This window comes from Heterodontus francisci, chromosome 9, assembly GCF_036365525.1.
Source record: "Heterodontus francisci isolate sHetFra1 chromosome 9, sHetFra1.hap1, whole genome shotgun sequence".
Lineage (NCBI taxonomy): Eukaryota > Metazoa > Chordata > Chondrichthyes > Heterodontiformes > Heterodontidae > Heterodontus > Heterodontus francisci.
In genome coordinates this window covers 92,748,008-92,774,291 of record NC_090379.1, presented here as the reverse complement: position 1 = coordinate 92,774,291, position 26,284 = coordinate 92,748,008, and the positions used below count along the sequence as shown (strand labels likewise).

The 26,284-nt window shown below is 42.7% G+C and overlaps 2 protein-coding genes across 10 annotated transcripts in view; both read right to left on the bottom strand.

Annotated features, from left to right (window-relative positions):
- Nucleotides 1-26,284, bottom strand: part of LOC137373916 (serine/arginine-rich splicing factor 5-like) — a 394,211-nt gene that overhangs the window by 170,827 nt on the left and 197,100 nt on the right. The gene's annotated exons all lie outside the window — the stretch shown is intronic.
- Nucleotides 1-26,284, bottom strand: part of actn1 (actinin, alpha 1) — a 185,772-nt gene that overhangs the window by 45,169 nt on the left and 114,319 nt on the right. For 5 of the 9 annotated variants that reach the window (XM_068039497.1, XM_068039494.1, XM_068039503.1 and 2 more), the window contains exons 6-9: nucleotides 24,866-24,944; nucleotides 20,776-20,857; nucleotides 11,712-11,797; nucleotides 3,124-3,216 (exon numbers count right to left, since the gene is read on the bottom strand). In XM_068039497.1, coding sequence (XP_067895598.1) covers nucleotides 3,124-3,216; nucleotides 11,712-11,797; nucleotides 20,776-20,857; nucleotides 24,866-24,944 — 340 coding nt within the window. Of the gene's footprint in view, nucleotides 1-3,123; nucleotides 3,217-11,411; nucleotides 11,498-11,711; nucleotides 11,798-20,775; nucleotides 20,858-24,865; nucleotides 24,945-26,284 lie in introns of all 9 variants that reach the window. The other 4 variants (XM_068039495.1, XM_068039498.1, XM_068039502.1 and 1 more) reach the window with 1 other exon arrangement.

Sequence of the window (26,284 nt, the reverse complement as noted above, 5' to 3'; positions counted from 1 at the left end):
GACATTTTGCTGTTGGGGAGGGTTTAAAACTAGTTTGGCAGGGGGATGGGGACCTGAGGGTAAACTCAGTTGGGACAAAATCAGAAATTAAAATGGAAGGCCGAAAATTAATGAATAAGTCTCGAAGACAAAGAAAACGAGGGTTAGAAAATGAGAGAGAGAATCTGGCAGTGCTCAAGGGTATCTATTTCAATGCAAGGAGTATAGCAAATACAGCAGATGAGCTGAGGGCACAGATAGACATGTGGCAGTATGATATCATAGCTAGTACAGAACATGGCTTAAAGAGGGACAGGAATGGCTGCTCAATGTTCCTGGTTACAGAGTTTTCAGACGGGATAGGGAGGGGGATAAGAAAGGAGGGGGAGTGTCAATTTTGGTTGAGGAAACTATTACAGCTGTGAGGAGGGATGATATGTTAGAAGGTTCATCAAATGAGGCCATATGGATTGAGCTAAGGAACAAAAAGGGGCAATCACACTGCTAGGAGTGTACTATAGACCCCAAACAGTCAGAGGGAGACAGAAGAGCAGATATGTAGGCAAATCTCTAAGAAGTGCAAAAACAATAGGGCAGTAATAGTCGGGGATATTAACTACCTCATTAATATTAACTGGGATAGTTTTAGTGTGAAAGGAATTGAGGGAGCAGAATTCTTGAGGTGCATTCAGGAGAACCTTTTTGCCCAGTATGCAGCAAGGCCAATAAGAGAGGGTGCAGTTTTAGACTTAGTTTTAGGAAATGAAGATGGGCAGGTGGAAGGAGTGGCAGTGGAAGAGCATTTTGGTGGTAGTGATCACAATTCAGTCATTTTTAAACATAATTATGGAAAAGGACCGAGATAGAACAGGAGTTAGAGTTCTCAATTGGGGAAAGGCCAATTTTATTATACTGAGGAGTGATTTAGTAAAAGTGGACTGGAAACAGCTACTTGAAGATAAATCAGTGTCAGAACAGTGGGAGGCATTCAAAAGGAGAGATTCAAGGGGTTCAGAGTAAACATGTTCCCACGAAGAAAAAGGGCAAGATGGCCAAATCTAGAGCCCCATGGATGTCAAGGAGCCTACAGGGTAAGAAAAGGCAGAAAAGGAAAGCTTATGTCCGACACCGAGAACTCAATACTATAGAAAGCCGAGAGGAGTATAGAAAGTGGAGGGGTGAAATCAAAAAAGAAATTAGGAAAGCAAAGAGAAGGCATGAAAGAATATTGGCAAGCAAAATCAAGGTGAACCCAAAGATATTTTCTCAATACATTAAGAGTAAGAGGATAACTAAGGAGAGAGTAGGGCCCATAAAAGACCAAAAAGGTAACCGATGCATAGAAGCGAAAGATGTTGGTATGGTTCTTAATGAATACTTTGCGTCTGTCTTCACAAAAGAGGGGGACGATGCAGATATTGTAGTCAAGGAGGAGGAGTGTGACATATTGCATGTGATAAACTTAGGGAGAGAGGAAGTATTAATGGGATTAGCATCCTTGAAAGTTGATAAATCACCAGGGCCAGATGAAATGCATCCTAGGCTGTTAAAAGCAGCAAGAGAGAAAATAGCAGAGGGTCTGACCATCATTTTCCAGTCCCCACTGCCTACAGGTGTGGTGCCGGAGGATTGTAGAGTTGCTAACATTGTACCTGTTTAAAAAGGGAGCGAAGGATAGACCGAATAATTACAGGCCAGTCAGTCTAACCTCAGTAGTGGGCAAATTATTGGAATCTACTCTGAGACACAGGATAAACTGTCACTTAGAATGGCACAGATTAATCAAGGATAGTCAGCATGGATTTGTTAAGGGAAGATCTTGTTTGACCAACTTGATCGAATTTTTTGAACAAGTAACAAGGAAGATAGATGAGGGTAATGCAGTTGATGTGGTCTACATGGATTTTAACAAGGCTTTTGTCAAGGTCCCACAAGGCAGACTGGTTAAAAAAAAAAATCCCATGGGATCCAGGGAAATGCAGCAAGGTGGATACAAAATTGGCTAAGTGGCAGGAAACAAAGGGTAATTATTGACGTCTGTTTTAGCGACTGTAGGGCTGTTTCCAGTGGCATTTTGCAGGGCTCAGTACTGGGTCCCCTGCTTTTTGTGGTGTACATTAATGATTTGGACATAAATGTAGGGGGCATGATCAAGAAGTTTGCGGATGACACAAAGATTGGCCGTGTGGTAGATAGCGAGGAGGATAGCTGCAGGCTGCAGGAAGATATTGATGGTCTGGTCGGATGGGTAGAAAAGTGGCAAATGGAATTCAACCTGGAGAAGTGTGAGGTGATGAATTTGGGGAGGTCAAACAAGGCAAAGGAATACATGATTAATAGAAAAATACTGAGCAGTGTAGAGGAAGTGAGGGACCTTGGAATAAATGCCCACAGATCCCTGAAGGTAGCAGGACAGGTTGATAAGGTGGTTAAGAAGGCATATGGAATCCTTTCCTTTATTAGCTGAGGTATAGAGTACAAGAGCAGGGAGGTTATGCTGGAACTGTATAACTCATTGGTAGGCCACAACTTGAGTACGGTGTGCAGTTCTGGTCACCTCATTACAGAAAGGAAGTAATTGCACTAGAGAGGGTACAGAAGAGATTTACGAGGATGTTGCCAGGACTGGAAAAATGCAGCTATGAGGAAAGATTGGATAGGCTGGGGTTGTTCTCCTTGGAACAGAGAAGGCTGAAGGGAGAGCTGATTGAAATGTACAAAATTTTGAGGGGCCTGGATAGAGTGGATGTGAAGGGTCGATTCAACTTAGCAGAGAGCTCAGTGACGAGGGGGCATAGATTTAAAGTGATTGGTAGAGAAATTAGAGGGGAAATGAGGAAAAACTTTTTCATCCAAAGGGTGGTGATGGTTTGAAACTCACTGCCTGAAAGGGTAGGTGAGCCAGAAACTCTCAACTCATTCAAAAAGGAGTCTGGATATGCACCTCAAGTGCCGTAATCTGCAGAGCTACAAACCAAATGCTGGAAGGTGGGATTAGAATGGGTGGATTGTTTCTCGGCCGGCACAGATACAATGGGCGAAGTGGCCGCTTTCTGTGCCTTAAACTTTCTATGATTCTAAGACAAACATCCCTAAAATTCTTAAGTTCTAGTCATGCAATGGTGGATAAATCTTTGCACATACGTCAGTAGCCAGCTTCTCGTAATCCTCCATTAGTTGCTCATTTTCCTGGTTAACGGCCAGAACTTTGCAGATTCGATTTGCTGCCGTCTCCGCCTGGATAGAGAAGAAAAAGGACACAAATCTTAGTGCGCAAAAGGATATAAAAATTTCTCCTCTATAAAACTTTTCAACGCTGCTTACTCAGTTACAGAAAAGAAACTCATCACACTTGGCATGGCTTTCGTGCACCATTACCAGAATAGAACAAATATCCTCAGTTAAACCAGTGAGGCCTCCATAACACCAGAAATTCTATTCAGCTGTGCAAAAGCAGAATGAGGAGGTTAACCTTGCTGATACTGGCTTGGTTTAGGCTTCAAATGTCTCCATTGCCATGGCTATACATATTCCACCAATGGTTAGAGCTTGCTTTTAGATGACAGTCCTGGTCCCACCAGTATTTCTTCCATTGAGTCTGTCTGATATCCTGGTCACAAACTGGCAAATAAAGTGTCCAGTAAACGTAGTGAATGAATGATTCAGTGTGACGATACCAGCTCATAGTCCTCTGGTTAATGGGTCTTGGCTTCACAACTGCAGGTGTTCAGACCCAAACAATTAAAACTCCCTCAGTTGTACTTAAAGTGGAGGAAGAGTGGTTTTCTCCACCTTGCATTGAACAGCATCCAATATTCCCAAGGAGGGCACTCTATACATTGGTGCCAATTGCACTTCATCAGGGCCTTGTAATGATTTCAATGCCATGAGTTCATATCCCACTGCTGCCACTATGTAATGAGAAGTTTTTTTATGTTGTCTGATGCAACATAAATGAGATGTGTGGAGTTCAGTTGATTGAAGATCGTAAAACAAGTTTATTAAACAGTTAAACTGTTATGCAGTGCAGAGCTAACCATTTACAGGACTTGCCTCTTGGTGTTACAGATACAGAGTGACTCTGGCAAGCAGTCACGTGACGACGTCTTGGTGCTTAGGTCACTAGCATACTAAGATCTTAAAGGGACATCACTCAAAGGCAATCACACAACAGGCCTGACTAACTCAGTCTGCAAAGAACTGAATTCGGTGTCAAACTGAAAGCAGATTTTTGCCATGAGTTTGTGGCAGTACCGATTTGACTCAGAAGCAAACAATCACAAAGATTTTCATCCACTGTGATTGGGCTGGATAAAACACCATTTCCAACAACTGAGATAAAGTGCTTCAAAACAGCTTGCTACGACTCTCACTTTTGCTTTCCAAGAACATTTTAGAAGCTGCTGTTTTCGAAGCTATTTGATGGATATTTCCTATGACCACAATCAGCCACTTCATATGAATTACATATAGGTAAATTATTTAATTAGGGAGTTTTTTGATGTCCAGCAACGGGAGCACAACTAACTCCAGTGGCGAACAATGCTTTTAGGTATGAGTTTTACATAAACTTTACTCGTAGCAATACATCAAGAGGGGATTTATTGGCCTTCAATTCATTCTTTTGCTAGCTGATAACTGTTCTGTACAACAGTTATAAAAAAAAAACCCTTACAATTCAGCATTGTTTAGAAACTATAAATCTCTCCATACATTTAGACATTTTGACAAAGGGAGAATTTTGGACATTGTAGCGAATTGTGAAGTTTACTTTGACCATCGTTGATTTGAAGGCTTCACCCAATCAAATCCAGCTTAACTGTCAAATAATACAAAGTGCAAGGTAACAGGACTTGGAGACGGCCATCAGTCAAGGATGAAGTACCCTCCCCCCACTACTCCGACTGTCATTGGGAGAGCTGGACTCTCCATTTGAGATGATCACCTACGCAGTTATATTGCCAAGTGTTCAAAGGGCTCACAGCTGCAGTCAGTCCAAAAGTAAAAATACTGATTTTATCTACAGAAACAAGAACTCAACAAGATCCTGGAACCAATTTAAGAAATAGTTAGCTCTGGAACTGGCCTGAACTGCAAAGCCACAATTTTGTGACAAAATATAACCTCTCGGCTCTCCCCACGCAATCATTTTCTTTTCTCAACCTCCAGTCACGCAATAATTTTCACCTTCCATTTGGTTGCTCAGCAACCAAACAGCAATCTGCAGCAGAGGCCGGAAGATGCTAATATTAGCTGCAGAATATGTTTGTTGTAGCGTTTCCAGCTGCATTAGCCCACTGCTGAGCTGGCTGCTGTAATCACTATTCCACCCCTGTCGAGCACCAATTTCATTTTTACACCACCTACAAAGTAGAAATGGGAATGAAGCAGCAACACTTCAGTGCTCAGTCTTCCCATACAGCTCAGTATGAGAATGAACCCTCATGGGATTCTCAGCTTCAATTTCTGTTCTGCGCCAAGTTAGCTGGTGTCAGTCAAGGTGATAGTGGGACATTTTCCCATTTGCAATGTCAGCGCCAAGCACTCCAAGACAGACCCTGGCCAGCCAGGTTCATAGAAATGCTCCTGCTAAGCTGACCCAAAAAATGCCTTCACCAGCAAGCTCAGAAGTGTGACATTTCCAAATCTTACATCAGTCATCCTTACAGCCTTCAATATTGAGCTGCCAAATTGTGGGTGGTTTTGGGCTGTGGGCTTGGCCAAGTCAGTCAGGTACACAGTGAATCTGGCCCTACTCTTCCCTAAAAGCCAACTCCCCCCAACCTCAGAAGGTCACCACTTACGAAATGTTTCCAATTCCCACACCAGTCATTCTGCAGCCTCCAAGTGAGATCATCACTTTCAAGCCGATGACTACTACTAAATTAAGGAGGTTTCTTTTAAACTCTGTACTTGTCTTCACGGAGGAATGGAGTTGACGAGTATTCAAACCTAATCCACATTCAGCAGAATGGAGATTTTCATTTCATTAGTGAGGGCTGAAATTTAACCCAGCTCTCAGCCAGGGTGAATGGCCACTGTGCCAGAAAGCTCCCTACCAATCTGTAATGGATGGGAAAGGGTAGAGGTGGGGGGTGCACAGGGGGGACTGAAAGCAGGTCAATGTCACTCGCCTCTTCGAATCTCCTCAACGGATGTATTTAATAACATAATTTTGTTTGCTTCAGCAGTGGAAGAGAGCAGAATCACCAGTTTTTTCCCCCCATCAATTCAACTCTTGTTGACTTTTTAAATAGGTCACCTGTAAACTGCCAAACCAGGTGGAAAATATCAACAGGATAAAGGCCAGTCAGGTTCAGGTCTTATATTGCAGCCAAACATAGCAGTTTGGATTAGCAGGCCCAATTTGAAGTAGTAAGGCATTATTACAGTGAGACTGGAATTATGAACAGTAATGGGTTCAAACAACTGGCCTCAATTCCAAACATTTGCAACAACAGTTGGAAGTCTCAATTCCAGCAGCTCAGACATAGGAACATAGGAAAATATGTGCAGAAATAGGCCATTCAGCCCCTCGAGCCTGCTCCGCCATTCAATACGATCATGGCTGATCATCCACTTCAATGCCTTATCCCACCATATTCCCATATCCCTTAATGTCACTGCCATTGTAGTCTACTGAAACGAGGAAAGGAAAAAGGTAGACAGCACAAACAAAGGCACAGAAACAAAATGTAAACCAACAAATGATTGGGGGAAGGGAACAAGAAAGATACTGCATTTGGAAGGCGGCAGGTGGCATCACACTGCTTCAGTCACTGCACGTCCACAGTCCGCTGCAGATGGAGTCCCCAATCTCTGATGTGCAACGGTGCAGCAGTGCTTAGTACAAGCCAAGCACTTCCTCACAAGGAAGGAAGGACTTTCTTTTTAAAGAGACAATTATCCTCTTTCACTGTAAGTGAATCTTCCAGAGTGACTGTAACAGAAACAAAAGCTGGAGATGCATGGTAGAGTCACAAAGGGAAGAAAAAGTTTTAGAAATCGAAGTCTAATTCTACACAAGCAGAAAAAAAGACCACAAACGTGTTAAATGCAAGAAAATGAAGCAAGAAAAATTTGAGATATACAGAAAAAACAGTATACAGTAGAGGACAGACAGACAAGCAAGAAACATTTACCCTCATTAACCACATACAATTTAAAGTAATTAGGATACTACAAACCAAATGAAATTCCTGTATTTTTTCAAAGTTCAACTAGAGGGCACCAGCACATAATGGTAAAACTGGGTTGCATTAAATAAAACAAGCCAAAAGCAACTCCTAATCTTCAAGACAATGAATCTACAAACTGTTATTTGAAGAGCAAAGGTTTAGCAGGAGGTTGTGCCAAATTCTTTTATTGCCATGTGCATCTGTATTTTGAGAGTTACACTAACAAACGCAAGTAACGATGGTTATAATATATGTAAAAGGTACTCCTATAATTTCCAACATTTTCCACAGGTACTAGAAAATACATAATTGACATAGCAGGTTTTTGAATCTCGGACGTTAAAGTTAAAACAAAATAAGCAATAACTTGGATAATGGGTCTTAACAACTCATTCATTTCTATAGCCCCATCTTCAGTTAACACTCAACTGCTAACGCTCAGTGCACTGAGATTTTCCTGACCAAAAGGACTTAAAAAAATTTGACGGCAAGTTACAAACTTATTTTCCACGCAACTTATAAACTACTGGCTTCAAACCCAAAGAACGAACATAAAAAAGTGTGGAGGTTTGCTGTGGAGTGACTCATTGTATACTGTGCGCACAGTTCCTGTCGAGTGTTTACCAACTGCAGTTCAAACAGGTCAGAAAAGCTCACATGACAGCAAAAATTAAATGTTGCATAGAAACTTGCTAACGTGTTTGTGAAGAAAGTAACTCAGCAAACACATTTCCAGTTCAGAGGCAATTTACAGTATGCGTGTAGAGGAAAGCTGGTTTCTTGTTTGCTTGCGGCCATTCAATTCCAATATTTACTTACTAAGCAATTTTCTCTCAAAGCTGCGCAAATACATTGGGTAGTTACACAAGATTACCACGAGTGTTTGGAGTACAATCCAGTTCGGATACTTCAATATTTTCATTTTTCATAGAGAGGCAACATTCTCAAAACGTGTGCAGTGTTCAATATTAATATGCTGTAATGTGCCCTGAACACCTCAGTTCCCTCAGTCAGGAGTGGAAATGGAAACCAGTGTATTTTGGAAATGCCACCACATCGGATTGAGAAATTCATTCCCCCCTGAGAAAAATGGAAACCTCTCAAAGCGCATAGCATACAAAGAAATACTTGGGAGTGCAAAGATTTATGTAAGCAAATGTGGCAGCCATTTTGCACAGCAATGAAGATGAGCAACCAGTTAATCTGCTTTGGCTGAGGGAGGATCAGTTTGAAAACTCATTAAAATATTAAATAAAATTACTTGTGTGAGGCACTAAAACTCAAGCGAAACTCCCACCACCATCTCACTTGGACAGACTGTTGGACAGTTAGACCAAGGGGTTCCTTTAGACATGTAAAAAGACAGTGACAGATGTATAAGTTACTAAAAGTAGAAGAGATGCAAGACTAGTGGAAAAATTCATGCAATATCTAAAGGGTGAGTTACTACACACAAAAGCAGCACCAATTCAGCATCAACTTGAAAACACAAGCTATAAGTGCAAAAGAAAAACCTCCAGCCAAACCAGGGCCTGTACCTGCACGGCATTAAGGGCAGGATGAGAGAAGAAGGAAGCTGCTCATGAGACATTTTCCTCAGGCTTGCAATACTAAAATCTAAGTGGAAAATGAGCAATGAGAAGAGGGTTCAGAGGTGAGCAGAAAATAAATGTTTACATTTGCACAAATTCAGCAAACTACAGGAAATCTTTTCAGCTTAACAACCGCTGCTTCTCCATGACAGTGCAGACAGATGTTGCACAACTGGGAAATCTCATTTGTGGACAATATCTGACCAACTGAGCTTGGGAACATTATGTTCCAAAAGGAACACACAGATGAAATGAAGTTTCATAAACGGTCTTGTACTTGGACCACATACGCTGTCCAGCCATACATTTATAGGCTAGAATATACCATCCCCCATCAAAAAAGAGAACAGCTGGGCACTTACTTGCCTGTTATTTCCTAAATGATAAGTTCTGAATCTCAGCTAAGCAATCATACACATTTAGGCTGTTCCAACCATCCAGGCGATAGTATAGTAAAAATGGCTCAGTCTTCTTTGTTGCAGCCTCTCAACGGATTGGTTATAAACAGGGTCAGCTGCCCACCTCCCTGACTAAGGATGAGTGCAACGAATGGAACAGAATGACTTAAAAGTGGAGACCAACTACAGTACAAAGGAGCTCATGAAAACAACTTGGCACTGAGGAATTTAATCCAAATCTATAAAAGGTGTAATTATAGTCATGAAACTATAATAACCATAAAGGGTTTAAATACAATTTTTCAATTGTTACCCCTCAAGTCCTCTTCATAGCAGAAAGAATCCACACTGAAGAGTTCATGATTGGCCACCATACTATAATAAACAGGCATGTGGGGTCATGAGTTGAACCTCGTTTGCTGGAGTTATTTTTCATTCTTGTTACATGTCTCCTACAGAACCAACCGTTTTCAACCATAATTATTTTGCTCTACAGAGCATTACAATTTTAAAAAAAAGCAGAAACTAGCTACACCATTAAATACATAACCTGCTCTGCTCCAGGAAAAAAATAAATATGGAAAAGGCACAAACTGGATAGGATATTTTATCACAATCAGCAATACTAAAAAGGAAACTTATATTGGATTAATGCAGTTCAGAATCAATTAAGCACATTATGCACAACAAATAACAGAACATGATATTGAGGATCGGCCAAGCCAGACAGTGAAGCAAAAGATATTAACACAACAAAGAGAAGTGGATATAGTCTACGAAAGATAAGGACACCAGTCTCAAGAATGAAGCAAAGAAACTGTAAAAAGAAAATCATAGTTCAACATGAGGAAGTTACTAGGATTGGAAACTGATTTGCAGCTGGCTTACTGTGGACCCAGTAATGTTCAAGTTCGGGTTGATACGTTGCAGATAACTGGGATGCCTACAGACCAACTGTCACAAACAGAACAAAGAGAAATGGGAAGAAAGAGAGTTGTTGACCAGGAGTCTGCAATTTACAATTGCCCATTAATTACTTATAAAGTGCTGAAGTTAGTCATAGTTCTCCCGATTTTCCCCATTTAGAGTAGGGGCCTTAAACACACTTACTATCACAATTCTGTGCCAGATCCAAGACTAGCTGCAATCAATCTTTGATACAAGTTTGCCAAGATCTGGATTCAGTCCTCAAAGTGGAACAACGGAGAAGAGAAGAGCAGTTGCCAAAGGAGAAACTGACAGGAAAAGTTTTACCTGGCAATGAAATGGGAGGGGTGGGGATGGGGGACATTATCTGATAACGGCATAGCTGGAATCCAGTAGTCTGCATCCCAGACTGTCATCTCCTGGCATCCCTGTGGCAGAACAATGAAAGAGGACCTTGAGGCGGAAAAGGTGGAGATAGCTGACCCAAATGTGGTCTCAGTTTGGTACTTTGAAAGTCAGCACTCTTTCAGCATTTCAACACCAAATTATTGCTCACAGTAATTATTTGAAGCAGAACTTCAGGATGATGAATATATTTTCATATTGACACATTCACTACCAACAAAGGTCATTCAATGATTTATACTCTTCATTACAGAAGATTTTTCTGTATGGCTGCCTAATGGAGGCACCTAGAGCCACATAAAGAACAGCATTGGCAGCAACTAAGAGAGAGTCCTACAACATAGGATAAAATTGGAAGAACAAAATTGGGAACAAAAAAGGTAGGGACTAAATACTTGGTGTGATGTTCAGGTCCAAAAACCTCATTGCCTCTCAAACTTGTCAGCCTTAATTTTTGTTTTTAAAATGGTTCGTGAGACTGCTACAGGAGCTGTACAAAAACTGAGGCAACAATGCTAATCAGCTTAACATCACAGACACATGCACATCACACCTACCAAGTCAATCACAAAGTGATACTGAGGTAATATGGATGGGTAAGTCGATAGCCAAGAAGTAACTTTGATATATTTTGCTCCCTTTCTTGTTTCAAAATGTGAGAAAACAGTAAGGAGAATTCGACTAGCCGATCGACCAGATTTATACCAAAGGAACCGCAATCTAGGGTGACTGTGGAGAAGTTGGTGTAGTGGATGAACACAAGTATGTTTAACTGCCAAACCAGCACCTTTTAAAGGTTTTTTTTTTATTAGCTGGACCACTGTAAGCCAGACTAAAAAAAAGTGAAGAGGACAATATTGGATCTATCAAAACAAGAGTAAGAAAGTCTAAATTAAAAGGGGAATTCTACAGGGGTGAGGTAGGTTTCTCACCTTCTGCGCACCTGAGAACGCATGGTAGTAACATGAAACATAGGTCATTACAGCCTTTTCATCCGGCCTAAGCGTGTTTATAAGATCTGTGCAAGGAAGACAAGAAAAGATTAGGAAAGAAAAGGCAAGCCAAGGTACAATCAGCGAAGAACCATACTGTTCCCATCATGCAACACAGGAGATCATATCAAGAGTGGAAAGTTCAGCATGGGAAAAACACATACCAGCTGGAGAACAGAAAAAAAAATTATAGTTAGCCAGAGAAGTAATTGCTGCTGGAAATATGGATTCCTGGGATACCTTTTGGGCTCCTGAAAATGCATGGTAGAAGCTAGAGACATAAGTCATGATTGCCTTCTCATCCGGACGAGCTGTACCCACAATGTCTGTCAGGAAACAAAGGAAAGGATTTATTTTTTTTTTAGAAAAACTCAACACAATGTATTCATCTACTGAAAATCTTGAAGGAAAACATTTAGAAACAGTTATATTACACAAGAGAGGTGGGACTGGCAGCCACACGATGCGCCTGGTGCAAGAGGCCTATAGTGATTTTTGCATTCAAAATATTGATGATGATCCATACCGAGTGAAATCCAGCTCTTATAGCCCTGAGGATTTTAATGCTTCCAAGGCACAAGGAACGCAATATCAAATTAAACTAAAGTCCACCAACGTTGAAGACCAATGCAGTTTATTTCAAACTAACAATCTAAAAATAGTACTGTCAGTGTGCCCAGTGAACAGAATTAGAAAGCACATTAAAAACGGCTATTGAGATCGCAATATAGCATGAGCAATGCATATAAACAATCATATCAACCTGTGAATTGGCCAGGCCACCATGACAGACTGGAGCTTCATGTTTCTTTTTAAAAAGTGATCAGGAAATGAAATATGGCCATGGGACCAAAGTTACCATGGATCACCACAACTAGGGAAGCAAATGACAAGCAGCAAAACTTATTGCTCAAGCCAATAACTAGTTTTACTTTGGGCAGTACAGGGTAACACAATTTATATTTTAAAAAATGAAAGATTTAAAACTTTTGATGCTTGAATTTCTACTACATAGTTATGCATGTGAAGGGCATAGGAGGCAGGCGCTATGCCTCACCCAAGAAAACATGATCAGGTTTCACTGCATCCTATAATAATCAAGTACACAAGCAAGAGTTAACATCCTATTGTATGCTTAACGCACCAGACCATCATGCTCAACAGTTGGAAGGTACTTTCCATTCTCCGATTAGTAACTTGTCTGGCAATGATTTTCAAGAATGTGTGCCGAAAAATGGCATAGAACTGTTCAAGGCATTAATTGTATTGGTCAGTCTACAAAATAAAAAGTTCTGCAAATGCTCGAGGCAGTTGGTGCTCCTAACAAAAGGAAGCTCTGCCCAGAAGAATGCCTTTCGGCTAATTAGTGTTAAAATAACAATGACCAAACACGATTTCATACACCAGATAGGATAATAGGCAGGATCCATTGCACTGAATATTCATGCGCAGTTAAGCTCTTATAAAATAAGATGCAACTTATGTTTAACTGAGTGTGCTTCTTCGAAAGGAGTTTTAAAATAGATGTGGCGTTAAACAACTGCTTTCACACCAGTACAAAGAGGGTTCAGATGTGCATTAGGCAACAGCAGTAAAATGGAGAATCTGCCTCCTGATGACATTGAAATTGTGTGACACATAATTGCTATAGTAGACAGTCTTACATGGCTTGAGCATTGCACCAGGTTTAGCGCAACTCCAACCCAATGCAGTTATACTTTAAAAACACCTAGACCATTGAACCATACAAGAATGTTGAAACTCAGCACGAAACCTTTTTAATGTTGAGAGAGACAGGTACTCCACCCTGAAGGAGGAGAACTCGCATGTGACATTATAAGGGACAAAATTGAAAAAAATAATTTTTTGCTAAATTGCAACAAGACGGGTGTATTAAAGATTGTTTCCATATTTTAAAAAAAATGTATTTGTGGGATGTGGGCCTCACTGGCTAGGCCAGCATTTGTTGCCCATCCCTAATTGCCATTGAACTGAGTGGCTTGCTCGGCCATTTCAGAGGGCAGTTAAGAATCAACCACATTGCTATGGATCTGGAGTCACATGTAGGCCAGACCGGGTAAGGACGGCAGATTTCCTTCCCTAAAGGACGTTAGTGAATCAGATGGGTTTTTACAACAATCGACAATGATTTCATGGTCATCATTAGACTAGCTTTTTATTAATTGAATTTAAATTTCACCATCTGTTGCGGTGGGATTCATACCCTTGTCCCTTGAGCATTAGCCTGAGCTCTGGATTACTAGTCCAGTGACATTACCACTATGCCACCACCTCCACATTGTTCAGCTCATACAAGAGTTAAGGGAATGCTGAAGGTTAACAAGAGAAAACAGCCATGAGTAGATGTGAAATGGTGTGGTTTTCCCCCATCAACATGGTATAAAAGCTTCATTTATTAAATGCGTATACCAATGATCCAATTTAGCTACTAACACAATGTTCAGTATTTAACAAATGTAAATCCTTCAAACTATATAAGAAACAGAACTGTTCAAAATTCACAAGGAATAACAGCTGTTTCGTTTACCAATCAGCCTTATCTGACACCAAACACATTTATTCAGCCTTCCGGGCATATACTCTCCCGATTTAATCTGGAAGCTTTTTTGCAGGTCAATTTCAATTCTGCCTCCCTCTCTCAATTTTGAAGCAGCATTTCCATATTCTAAAATGTTCTGGACTATTGCAACCCTCAAGGTTTCTTTTTGGAGTTAGAGGTTGGAGAATAAGGAAATCTTTTATTTCCCCACAATTCTGAGAGAGGGACTAACACCACCTTGTAAACTGACTACATGAATATACTGTAGAACAAAAATGCATTGATAATTATGGAAATTATAACTATGGACTAGAACTTATGGTTAAGTAGCCAGTGTGTGGCTCAACTGTACAGCCCACGAGGCCTATATGGCATTAACTGACATCATCAATGTCCACAGTAAGATGGACAACAGTCAGTCAGCGTTGCTGCTCTTGATCGCAATTCAGAAGCCCTGCCTGGAGTGGACAAAGGGCCAGAATGGGATTAAGCTTGGCTGTCAAACGTGTCACTGACTCTCTAGGCTCACTTGTTGATAGTGCCCATTAGGGCAAGGTACTGAACAGCAGCCATTGTCCATGAATCCACATCTCAGCAAGGGATAAAAACTTGTAGGATGAGTGGGTGGAAGGGGAAAACAGGAGAGAAAACTGAGGGAAAAATTGACAATGTAAAAAACATCATAAATAATGCTCCAAAATGAGTGAATAGATTATTTCAATGTTCAAGACAATATTCCTGGTAAAATATCGCCCCTGACTTTAGCCAGATATCTTTGATATTCTCCACCTCACCATCTTGACTCCTCAAATGTCCGACTGGTTACACTGTTTGTTCGACATCCAGTCCTGGAAGAGCAGAAATTTCCTCCAACTAAATATTGGAAAGTCATTGGGCTAAATTTTACAAGCCCACCGGCGTTGGGGATTGTGGCAGGGAAGCCCAGAAAATTCTTCTGGTAGAGGCCCTCCACGGCCCCTGATGCCAAGAAGGCCCTGCCACATTTTAGCGGTGGCAGCAAGACCTCGGTGCTGCCCCCCACTTCATTTCAATATGGTAATGAAGGTTAATGCATGCAAATGAACTTACCTTGTCCCGGCAGCCGTCCCACGCTGACATTCCTCCACTGGACGCAATGCCCACGCCCTCAGAACTCCGTTTGGAGTTTCGAGGCGTGATATCGGTGGGGAGGAGGGAGGAGTGAAATTATCAGGGTGGGAAGGGGGGGAAATGGGGAAAAACTCTTTTTATTGGCTGTGGGGATGGTGGGAAGGGGGTTGAAAGGCAAATGTTACGACTGACGGGGGAAGTTTGGGTTGGGACTAAAGTTACTTTTGGTGATAAAGGTCCTCAAGGAAACATTGGGTGTGGGGCGGGCAGGGCACTGGTTGGGGGGGGGCAGCGGTAAAGGGCCTCCAGCTTTCATTTTATTTTTTGAACACAATTCACCATATTACTGTAAAAATGCAAATCTCTAAGGGCTTCAAGCACTTTAAAAATGGCACCATTGCTGGGGACGGAGCGACCACCCCCTCTATGTTATCGGGGCGGCTGCTCCGCACTCTCCATTTAAATGAGGCCCCATGCAAAATATCACGGGGGCTCAGCGATGACGCATCTGCACGGGAAGTCTGGCAAGATCGGAGTGCGCTGCCGTGACTTGTGGCATATTTGCAAAATTCTGCCCATTATGTTCAGTCTTTGTCACAATCTCTGTTCCCTAGCTACTGATTCCATACTTCTACCTGGCCACTGTCTGAGGCTAAACAAGGCTGTTTGACAGCCTCGCTGTCCTACTTGACCCTGAGCTGAGCATCTGATCACATATCCTCACCATCACCAAGATTCCCCACTTTCACCTCTGTAATAGCACCTGGTTGCACACCTGCCTCAGTTCATTTATTGCTGAAATACTCATCCATGCCTTTGTTATCTCTAGAATTGACTATTACAATGCTGTCCTGGCAATAGTCCCATCTTCCACTCTCCATAAACTTGGTATCATCCAAAACTCTGCAGCCTCTGTTCTAACTCAAACTGAGCCCTCTTCACTCATCACCCCGTGCTCCCTGACCACACTGTCCAAAGCAAAACAAAGAAACAATATCTCAAGAGTCAAGTCTCCTGGCCTGTCACTTCTCGGTAAACATCACCCACAAGTCCAGTAAATTGGGTATATATTGTCAAGAAAACCCCTATATGCAAAATTAGCAATATTAATTTCTTCGGTTGGAGGCTTAGATTTTTAATGGAAAAATCCTACAAGTTAACTTTAAAAAACTAGCAGCCAAGATGGCTGCTGCAATTTGCATCTGAAATACCAGGAAATTGAACTGGAGACAAAAAGTCTAACAAGAAGCCCAGACAAAACCAAACTTTGGCTAACTGAGTAGATTACCCAGATCATCCTCGTTAGTGGGACAATGCAAACCATCGTGAGGCATTCATACCTCCAGGGGGTAAACCCCGACAACCCCCACCTGAGAAAGGTTTTGGGTTTTAGACTTGGGACCTCACTAAAAACAAGGGTGCGTTTGCTGACAATGCAACCACTGGGTGGCGCAGTACTTGCACATGCACAAATGCAGCCTCATGCACTGAAACATCACTGTCAGCAATATTTTTGGCAGCTGCCAGGTAGTAAAGAAGGCGCTGCTCAATTTATCATAAAAACAAAAACAAATGAAACCCAAATGGCCACAGTGCCTGCAAGTGCCGCCTCCACTCCTCCCCCAACAGTACCCTGCGCCCTCCTGCCATCGCGCTTCTCTTCGCTGCTGCCTCCCACGCACATCTGCTCGCCACTAGCCACTTCTCCTCCTCGGCTACTAGCTCCCCACTTCACCACCACCACCCCGCCCCCACCCCCACCCCCAACACCTGTGGGCCCTAACTCCTGGCCTCGTCACTTCCTCCACTCTGCTCTGCTCCCCGCTCCCTCCCCTCCCCATCTTGTCACTCTCTCTCTCTCACCCCTGCTTCCCCCATGCAGGGAAGAAAGGCAGTGATCGCGGGAGGGAGCGGCGACCAGAAGCAGGAGGGAGTGGGGAGCAGGCGGTGAAGCCACGAGCGAGTGGTCCAAAGGTAGGTGGGTGGGGGGTGGGGGGGGGAAGAAGTGGCGAGGCCCGGAGGGAGTGGCGAACAGACGTTGCAGTATGCGAATGACGTTTTCGCGCACATCCATGAATTAGTCCTGGCAAGCTGGGTGCTGACATAGGCTGCACATGCGCAGCACCATACTGGCAGCAAGAGTCTGTTCTGTGCACGTGCGAAGCTGGGAGCACTCTGATGACGTCAGCGCTGGGCTGTGTTGTCAGGAATCACTTTGTAAAAACAAAGGGGATTGAGAGAACCATGTAACCATCTCAGAAGAAACTGAGAGTTGTTACACAGCCAAAGAGACAAGCAGTAATCAAGTGTGCAGCAGCAGAGAAGGCTGCAGGCTTCCCTTTCTCTCTCTCCAGAAAACATCAAGTTTGTAAACTGTCTACAACTGTGGACCCTCCAAGCCCACAAACTGCTACAGCCAGTGAACAGGGGAAGAGAGCCAACTACAATTCTGCCTTCATGGAAACATTGAGCAAAGCAAGCCAGCCAAAGTGCACTTTGACCAGTGAGGACTTCAAGAATACAGCTTCAGGTGAGGACTACCGGATGACCCACCTCACAGACTGTGTATTTAAGATCCATTTATTCTGGACTTTCATCCAACCACCAAATCTATTTTTCCCTCTGTAATCTATTTATGTGTGTGTGAGATTCTCATGTGAATGTGTGTGTGAATGTGTAGTGTATTTTTAGTATTCCAAGGGGGTAGAGTGTTAAGGATAATAAACTTATCTCTTTCTTGCTTAAACTCAAGAAAACCTATCCAATTAGTTCTTTCACAATCACAGTAAAGGAAAAAGGTAAAACAGTCACAGAGGCGGTAAGCACAACCACTGTTTAAAGGGAATAAACCCTGTTGCGGTCGAAGAAGAGGAAGGGCAAGAGGGGACAGCTGTGACCCCCCCTCCTCTCTTGGCTGCAACCATACGTGCATAAGTCATTGATGGTGGCAGGACAGGTTGAGAGAGTGGCTAATAAAGCATACAGTATCCTAGGCTTTATTAATGAGGCATAGAGTCCAAGAGCAGGGAGGTAATGTTTTACTTGTATAAAACACTATTTCAGCCTCCACTGGCATATTGCATCCAGTCCTGGGTGTCACATTTGAGTAAAGATGTGAAGGCATTGGAGAGAGCGCAGAAAAGATTCACGAGAATGGTTTCAGGGATGAGGAACTTCATTTAAAAAGATAGATTGGAGAAGTTGGGACTGTTTTCCTTGGAGAAGAGAAGGCTGAGGGGAGATTTGATAGAAGTATTCAAAATCATGAGGGGTTTGGACAGGGTAGATAGGGAGAAACTTCTCTCATTGCTGGAGAGATTGAGAACAAAAAGGCACAGATTTAAGGTAATTGGCAAAAGAAGCAATGGCGACATGAGGAAAAGCTTTTTCACACAGCAAGTGGTTAGGATCTAGAATGCACTGCCTGAGAGTGTGGTGGAGGCATTCAAAAGGGAATTAGACAGTTACCTGAAAAGAAAGAATGTGCAGTGTGATGGGGAGAAGTTGGAGAAATGACATTAAGTGAATTGCTCACTTGGAGAGCCTGATGCAGACATAGAACAAAGATAATTACAGCACAGGAACAGGCCCTTCGGCCCTCCAAGCCTGCGCCGATCCAGATCCTCTCTCTAAACATGTCGCCTATTTTCTAAGGTTCTGTATCTCTTTTCTTCCTGCCCATTCATGTATCTGTCTAGATACATCTTAAAAGACTCCATCGTGCCCGCATCTACCACCTCCGCTGGCAATGCGTTCCAGGTGCCCACCACCCTCTGCGTAAAGAACTTTCCACGCATATCCCCCCTAAACTTTTCCCCTTTCACTTTGAACTCGTGTCCTCTAGTAATTGAAACCCCCACTCTGGGAAAAAGCCTCTTGCTATCCACCCTGTCTATACCTCTCATGATTTTGTACACCTCAATCAGGTCCCCCCTCAACCTCCGTCTTTCTAATGAAAATAATCCTAATCTGCTCAACCTCTCTTCATAGCTAGCGCCCTCCATACCAGGCAACATCCTGGTGAACCTCCTCTGCACCCTCTCCAGAGCATCCACATCCTTTTGATAATGTGGCGACCAGAACTGTACGCAGTATTCCAAATGTGGCCGAACCAAAGTCCTATACAACTGTAACATGACCTGCCAACTCTTGTACTCAATGCCCCGTACGATGAAGGAAAGCATGCCGTATGCCTTCTTGACCACTCTATTGACCTGCGTTGCCACCTTCAGGGAACAGTGGACCTGAACACCCAAATCTCTCTGGACATCAATTTTCCCCAGGACTTTTCCATTTACTGTATAGTTCACTCTTGAATTGGATCTTCCAAAATGCATCACCTCGCATTTGCCCTGATTGAACTCCATCTGCCATTTCTCTGCCCAACTCTCCAATCTATCTATATTCTGCTGTATTCTCTGACAGTCCCCTTCACTATCTGCTACTCCACCAATCTTAGTGTCGTCTGCAAATTTGCTAATCAGTCCACCAATACTTTCCTCCAAATCATTAATGTATATCACAAACAACAGTGGTCCCAGCACGGATCCCTGTGGAACACCACTGGTCACACGTCTCCATTTTGAAAAACTCCCTTCTACTGCTACTCTCTGTCTCCTGTTGCCCAGCCAGTTCTTTATCCATCTAGCTAGTACACCTTGGACCCCAAGCGCCTTCACTTTCTCCATCAGCCTGCCATGGGGAACCTTATCAAACGCCTTACTGAAGTCCATGTATATGACATCGACAGCCCTTCCCTCATCAATCAACTTTGTCACTTCCTCAAAGAATTCTATTAAGTTGGTAAGACATGACCTTCCCTGCACAAAACCATGTTGCCTATCACTGATGAGCCCATTTTCTTCCAAATGGGAATAGATCCTATCCCTCAGTATCTTCTCCAGCAGCTTCCCTACCACTGACGTCAGGCTCACCGGTCTATAATTACCTGGATTATCCCTGCTACCCTTCTTAAACAAGGGGACAACATTAGCAATTCTCCAGTCCTCCGGGACCTCACCCGTGTTTAAGGATGCTGCAAAGATATCTGTTAAGGCCCCAGCTATTTCCTCTCTCGCTTCCCTCAGTAACCTGGGATAGATCCCATCCGGACCTGGGGACTTGTCCACCTTAATGCCCTTTAGAATACCCAACACTTCCTCCCTCCTTATGCCGACTTGACCTAGAGAAGTTGGCCCATGATGGGCCAAATGGCCTCCTTCTGTGCTGTAACAATTCTGTGATTTGAGCTCGGAAGTAAAACCTTAACTTCTGTACTCTGCACTTAAATCAGCTACAAACCAAATATTATTAAGGCTGCTTAAAAATTTCTCAATGCAAATATAATTTATAACACAGCATATACATGGCTGATTTTTAGTTTACGCAGCATGAAATGACCTGCAGTATAGGAACAGCACAAATTTATGGATGAAATAAACTAAAGGCAACTTGCAGTCTAGGTGTGCTTCAAACACATACCCGGTTCCGACTGCAATAGTTAGTTGCATTGACTACCTAAAGTGTCTTTACTCAAAGGAATAAGTTTATCTCGGGATTATAACAGTTCTAAGATGGTGCAACAAAAATCCATTAAGATTTGTTAAGACTAGTTACAGCAAAGCCCCCTCTCACCTTCAGCATCCAACATTTTGGGAATGTCCAGGTATTTTTCTGCCACATCAAAGGCTGTGTTCAGGTTTGTGTAAGGGTCATCCTAATACAGCAAGAAAGTCAAATGTCAACAGAAGATTTCAATACTGACGTACTCCCTTCCATAAGGAGATTTAACATGTATACAGCAATCTTAAAGTCTACTGCAGTGAGGGGTTCCTTAATCCAGTTTACATCAAACTCAATGAAATCAGGCATGGCAGACTACATATGAAGCACATTTCTCAGTTTCAATTGAAATCATTAGAAATTAGAGTCCTTTAAATTGCAGTATTCAAACAGTATGACAGCAACTTCACCTCAACCAAACTCTGCCCCAATGATAATCACCAAATGCTAGATATTTTCTAAAACAAAACACCAGAGATAGTGACAGGGAATTGCAACAATTCTCCCAGATTTCTTGGGTTAAAAAAAAACTCAACAGGGGTAGACAAGGAGATACATGATTCAACAAATCAGGGAAATAAATTACAGAGCTATGGGGAAAGAGCAAGGGATTAATTGAACAGTTCCACCAAAGAGCTGTCACAATAGGCTGAATGGCCGACAGCTGTGCTGTATGATTGTATGATCACAAATTGGAATCAAAGACCGAAAATACAATAACCAGCAGCTCAGGCAGCATCTGGTATAAACCCTCTCGTAGCACTGCTTCCAGAATTGTTTTAGATTTCCAGCATATGCAGTTTTCTGCTTTTTGATTTTGTTTTTAAATCATCGGCAGTCAGTCCCATTTCAGTTCATAAAACCTCTGCACCATATCTTCTTTAAATAAGGAATTTTAAGTTTACCAGTACTGCTGCAAGTTTGAAAGCATCTTCTGCAACTGCATGCTGGGAGTGTGTCTGCCTTTCTGTGTACTAGAGGAAGGTGGTGGAATCATATCCCTGGTCATTCTGTATACTACAGTAGGCAGTTTCCCGTCAAAGTAAAATCATTTGATTTCTTAAGCAGATACATTAAGCTGGGCTTTTACTACTTAGAGAAGGGGAGATTTGATCGAGGTGTTTTGATAGAGTAAATAAAGAGAAGCTTTCCACTGGCAGAAGGGTCAGCCACCAGAAGACGCAGATTTAAAGATAATTGACAAAAGATGCAGAGGGGAGATAAGAAGATTTTTTAAAATGCAGCAGTGGTTCTGACCTGAAATGCATTGCTTGAGAGTGTGATGGGAGCAGATTCAGTAATAAATTTCCAAGAGGAATTGCGTATATACATGAAAAAGAAAAATCTGCAGGGTTATGGGGAAAGAACAGGGGAGTGGGACTAATTTGATAGCACTTTCAAAAGAGCTAGCACAGGCATAATGGGCCAAATGCCTTGTTCTGTGCTGCGAAATTTTATTACTCTACACATCGTTTAAGACTGAGCCAGTCATATGTCCTAACAAATGGTAGTAGATGTATTATTGATCCTGTGATTATCAATCACCTGATTACAGACAGCAGACCATTAGCCGGGACTTTGTCTTGGCGATGGGGGTCTCGACCACTGCCAGCGAGAGCCCTGCGTCGCCTCCTCTGGGGAAGGACTGCCAAATCAAGTGCCAATTAGGGACTTAAGTGGACAGCGGAGGGCCTTCCCTGGGATCAAGGACCCCAGCGATGGACGTCCTGCCTGCTGAGAGCTGTTGGCCAATCAGCGGCCAACAGCTCGATAAAACTGAGCAGCATTACCGCAAAGGCGGTGGCTGCTGTCGGTACTGGTTTCACCCAAGGCCCTGGAATGAGGCCACCAGTATGTCACAGTGGGAAGGGGATCGGTAGCAAGGGCAGAGGGCTGGCTCTCAGCGGGCCCTCTCTTCCCGATGCTGGGTCCTTTGTTCAGGCACTGTGTCTTTTAACGAGGGACCCTGCCACCCCCTCTCCCCCCACCCGGCAAGCAACCTGCACGGGTTTGCTTGGCGTGTTCCTCATGTGGCAACAGGCCCTTCCACTGCTGGGATAATTCCAGCGGTGATCTGATGAGGCCCTTAATCGGGCATTAATTGCCCACTTAAGGGCCTCAATTGCATTGGGGTGGGAAAGCTGTTCACAGACCTTCCCGCCCTTGAATGAATTTGAGTGGCGGTGCGAAGGTGGTGGGGTTCCCCAGTCCTGCCACCATCCTGCCTGATTATAGGCCCTCCCATCTCCAAACCCGGCAGGGAGGGCAAGGATAAAATTACACCCCCCTCCACTCTCATTATGTGTGTTGATCATTCGACCGAAGCTGGGGGAGGAAAGGTGATGCTGTCATTAGACAAGAGGAAATAGCTTGTTCAAGATGGTTATAAGGCCACCTTGGCTTTCCTCTCAAGCCTTTCATCACAGATATACAATCGATAGTTACTGAAGAGAAATGCTAAAAGAATTCAGAACTTGTATTGCTTTTGAATTGTTTTTAAGTACAAGCAAGAAATCAATTATTTTATTATTCCTTTCAACTGACTAAGTGCCCTGTCTTATTTCTGTGTTATTTTTAGTAAATACTAATTAGTAAATTTCAATCTGTATCATGTAGTCTGCCAGCATCTTATTTCCTGCCCATTTAAAAGTAATTAGGATTACATGGTCAATCCACAATGGTAAAAAGATTCATTATTTACTTGTGGGCCCACTATCCTAGATGTTATGTTTTGGTTGATTGGATGTTTGTGCTGACTGTGGAAGTGAACTACTTCATGGCGCATTAGGAAAACACATCAGAAGAGGTTCTAAATCATAAATAATTCTTTCTTTCTGCAACATTTGCCGACTCATTAACTGACTGGTCCTACCCAATGAAATGGTCTCAGATGTGGCATCATCATGCATGCCGACCAATCACATTTCACTCTGGTGAGTATTTGAATTTGTTCTCTCTGCATTTCCTCCTGAAAGTCTCTCTCTGTCAATGGGTCGTCAGTTTTGAGTGACACCTCCAGTAACCAACTGGGTTTTAAAGGGCTTGGAGGCAATAAGGCAATAATCAGAGTGGAAGGAGAAAAGGGCAGGATTTAATGCAAATTCTACACTGATGGATGTGAGGTTTTTTTTGGAGGTATTTCTTAACAAGAGCTGTAAATAAGTGAAATAAATCTTTGAGTAAAATGGCTTCTGAGCCAGATGTGACATGATATTCAGGCCATCCCTTCAGGATTTTTCTCCCCAGTGGATAAAACCAGGGAATGAGGTGCAATATTGCTGATCCAATACCCCAACTCTGTCTAACTTTCCAAACTCAGTCATTTGAATACAGACAGCGGGCTCAAAGTACCCACTGGAGAAGGTGGCTGCTACAAGGCTTGCCACAGTGTGGAAAATGGAGACTGCCTTTGTGTTGTTTGTGAAAACAGAATTCTTTCTGTAATCCTGCTGCCTCCTTTTCAGCCAATGGCAGATCATGCTTTGTGAGTGCTGACACAGGCAGAAAAAGTTTTTTTAAAAACTGGTGGGGGGGGGGGGGGGGGCAAGTATCGTCATGTGAACACTAGCTGTTGTCCTGGGCCTAACAGGCAGCCCATGTGCCCACCATTCAGAGGACATAAAACAAGCCATATTTCCCTAATTTGCTACTCATTTGTCATGTGGGTGAGCATGATGCAAGGAAGCAGATTTGCAAAATACATCCTGAAGCAATTTTCTGCCCTGCCTTCCCGAGATGTGCTAGGAAGGGGTGTGGGGGAAAATCAGTTGGTGGAGACTAGGTAGAAAGCCTAGGCCCATAAGTCTAGGAATGCTTAATTGATCATCTTTACTGGTGAATTTACAACCTCCAGCCCATGGGTGGAAAGATATTAAGCAGCTGTAACATGGTAGACATTACCAAATTTACCTACAGACTGAATACAGTCCAGAAAGAAAATAACTTTCGTCAAAGTTCCTTCCATCTGTGTCAGATCAATCCCTATATCACATTTTCAGAGACTCATCATGTCCCATGGGAATGGAAGGTTTTGCTGTAGCGAGATTTATAGTGTGAGTCAATGGACATACCCAAAAGCAAATTTAGATTACGGATCCAACTGCCCAAATGTATTGATTTGCACAACAAAGTCATACAAGAATGCAAAAAAGGGGTTCCAGACCTTTCGCAGCTTTGCATAGTCAATAAGCTCTGGCCGGTGTCTATGGATAAGAGCACAGAATCCAAGGCCATCCTTCCAACTGGAAACAGAATAGGTAAGAAAATTATACTGGCATTACATTTCCTCAAATTTCACATTTCAATTTCAGACACCAGCTCCCTTTTGAAAATTCTTGAGACTTAATGTCATAATGAAGTGCCTGTATCTTACAACACCATCACATTCTTTAGCCTGTCCGAATCTAATGCACACCTACTTTCCTCCCAGTGCTGTGTACAAACTGCTTAATGGACACTGGTGTTCAGCACCGTCCTGACAGGCCTGCATCTCTGTGTTGTGAAGTCAACATAGTGCTAACAGTTCCTTTAACAGTTAAAAGAGAAACTATTCCCTCTGGTGTGGAAAATCAAGGACAAGGGGGTAGAATCTTAAAATCAGAGCAAGGCCACTTAGGACCGAAATCAGGGAACTGAAATCTGGAATTCTCTCCCCCAAACGGCTGTGATGCTCGGACAATTGGAGCTTTCAGGATTGAGATAGGTGGGCTTTTATTATATAAGGATAGCAAGGGATATGGAGCAAAGGCAGATGAATGGGGTTGAGGTACAGATCCACTATGATTTAAATGAAGGGTGCAGCAGGCTCGAGAGGCTGAATAGCCTATTACTGCTCCTATGCATCGCATTAAACTCTTCAGGTTTAACCTTCCGCACTGCTCAGTCAGTCGCAACCAAAGTTCATTCACTTGATGATGTATAAGATATGTACATAAAGCTGTTTCTATGCTGTGGAAGATGGCATGTTAATGTCACTAGCTCCCAATGTGTGGGCCATGAGCAGATGGTGGCAATTCCTATTATCTTGCTGGATTCACTAAAGCTAACTGCAGGGAAAACCTGATTAAAAATCAACAAGGTTGCCACTTGCTCACCTTGGGAACCTAGCAAATTTGCTGTGGGGTTACTTCCAGATCGATTAGCAACAGCATGGCACTTGCATAAAAGCAGCTCAAGGGGTGAATGCCAATAATCTAAGATAACTCTGTTAGTGATGCTCTTGTGCTCCCTCCCACACCTCAGAGGCTAGAATGTTAACCCACAGCTTTCAACATTCTAAGTGCCACTTTGGTACATCACTGCCCTCTATTTGTACAACTCTTTCACTTCCAGGGATATTATAAGAGATCAGTGGCATTGTAATCTTTTGTCTAACTTCATTTCAGATCCTCAATTCTGTGTAAGAGGGTTCAGGCAAAGTGCAAGAGGATGCTGTACAGACTCTTGCTGAAGATCATAACTTTATAAAGAGAGGCACAGAGTACAAAAGCAAAGAAGTTATGAAGAACTTTTATAAAAGCAACTGGAGTAATATGTCCAATTCCAGAAACCAAACTTGAGGAAGGACATCAAGGTTTTAGAG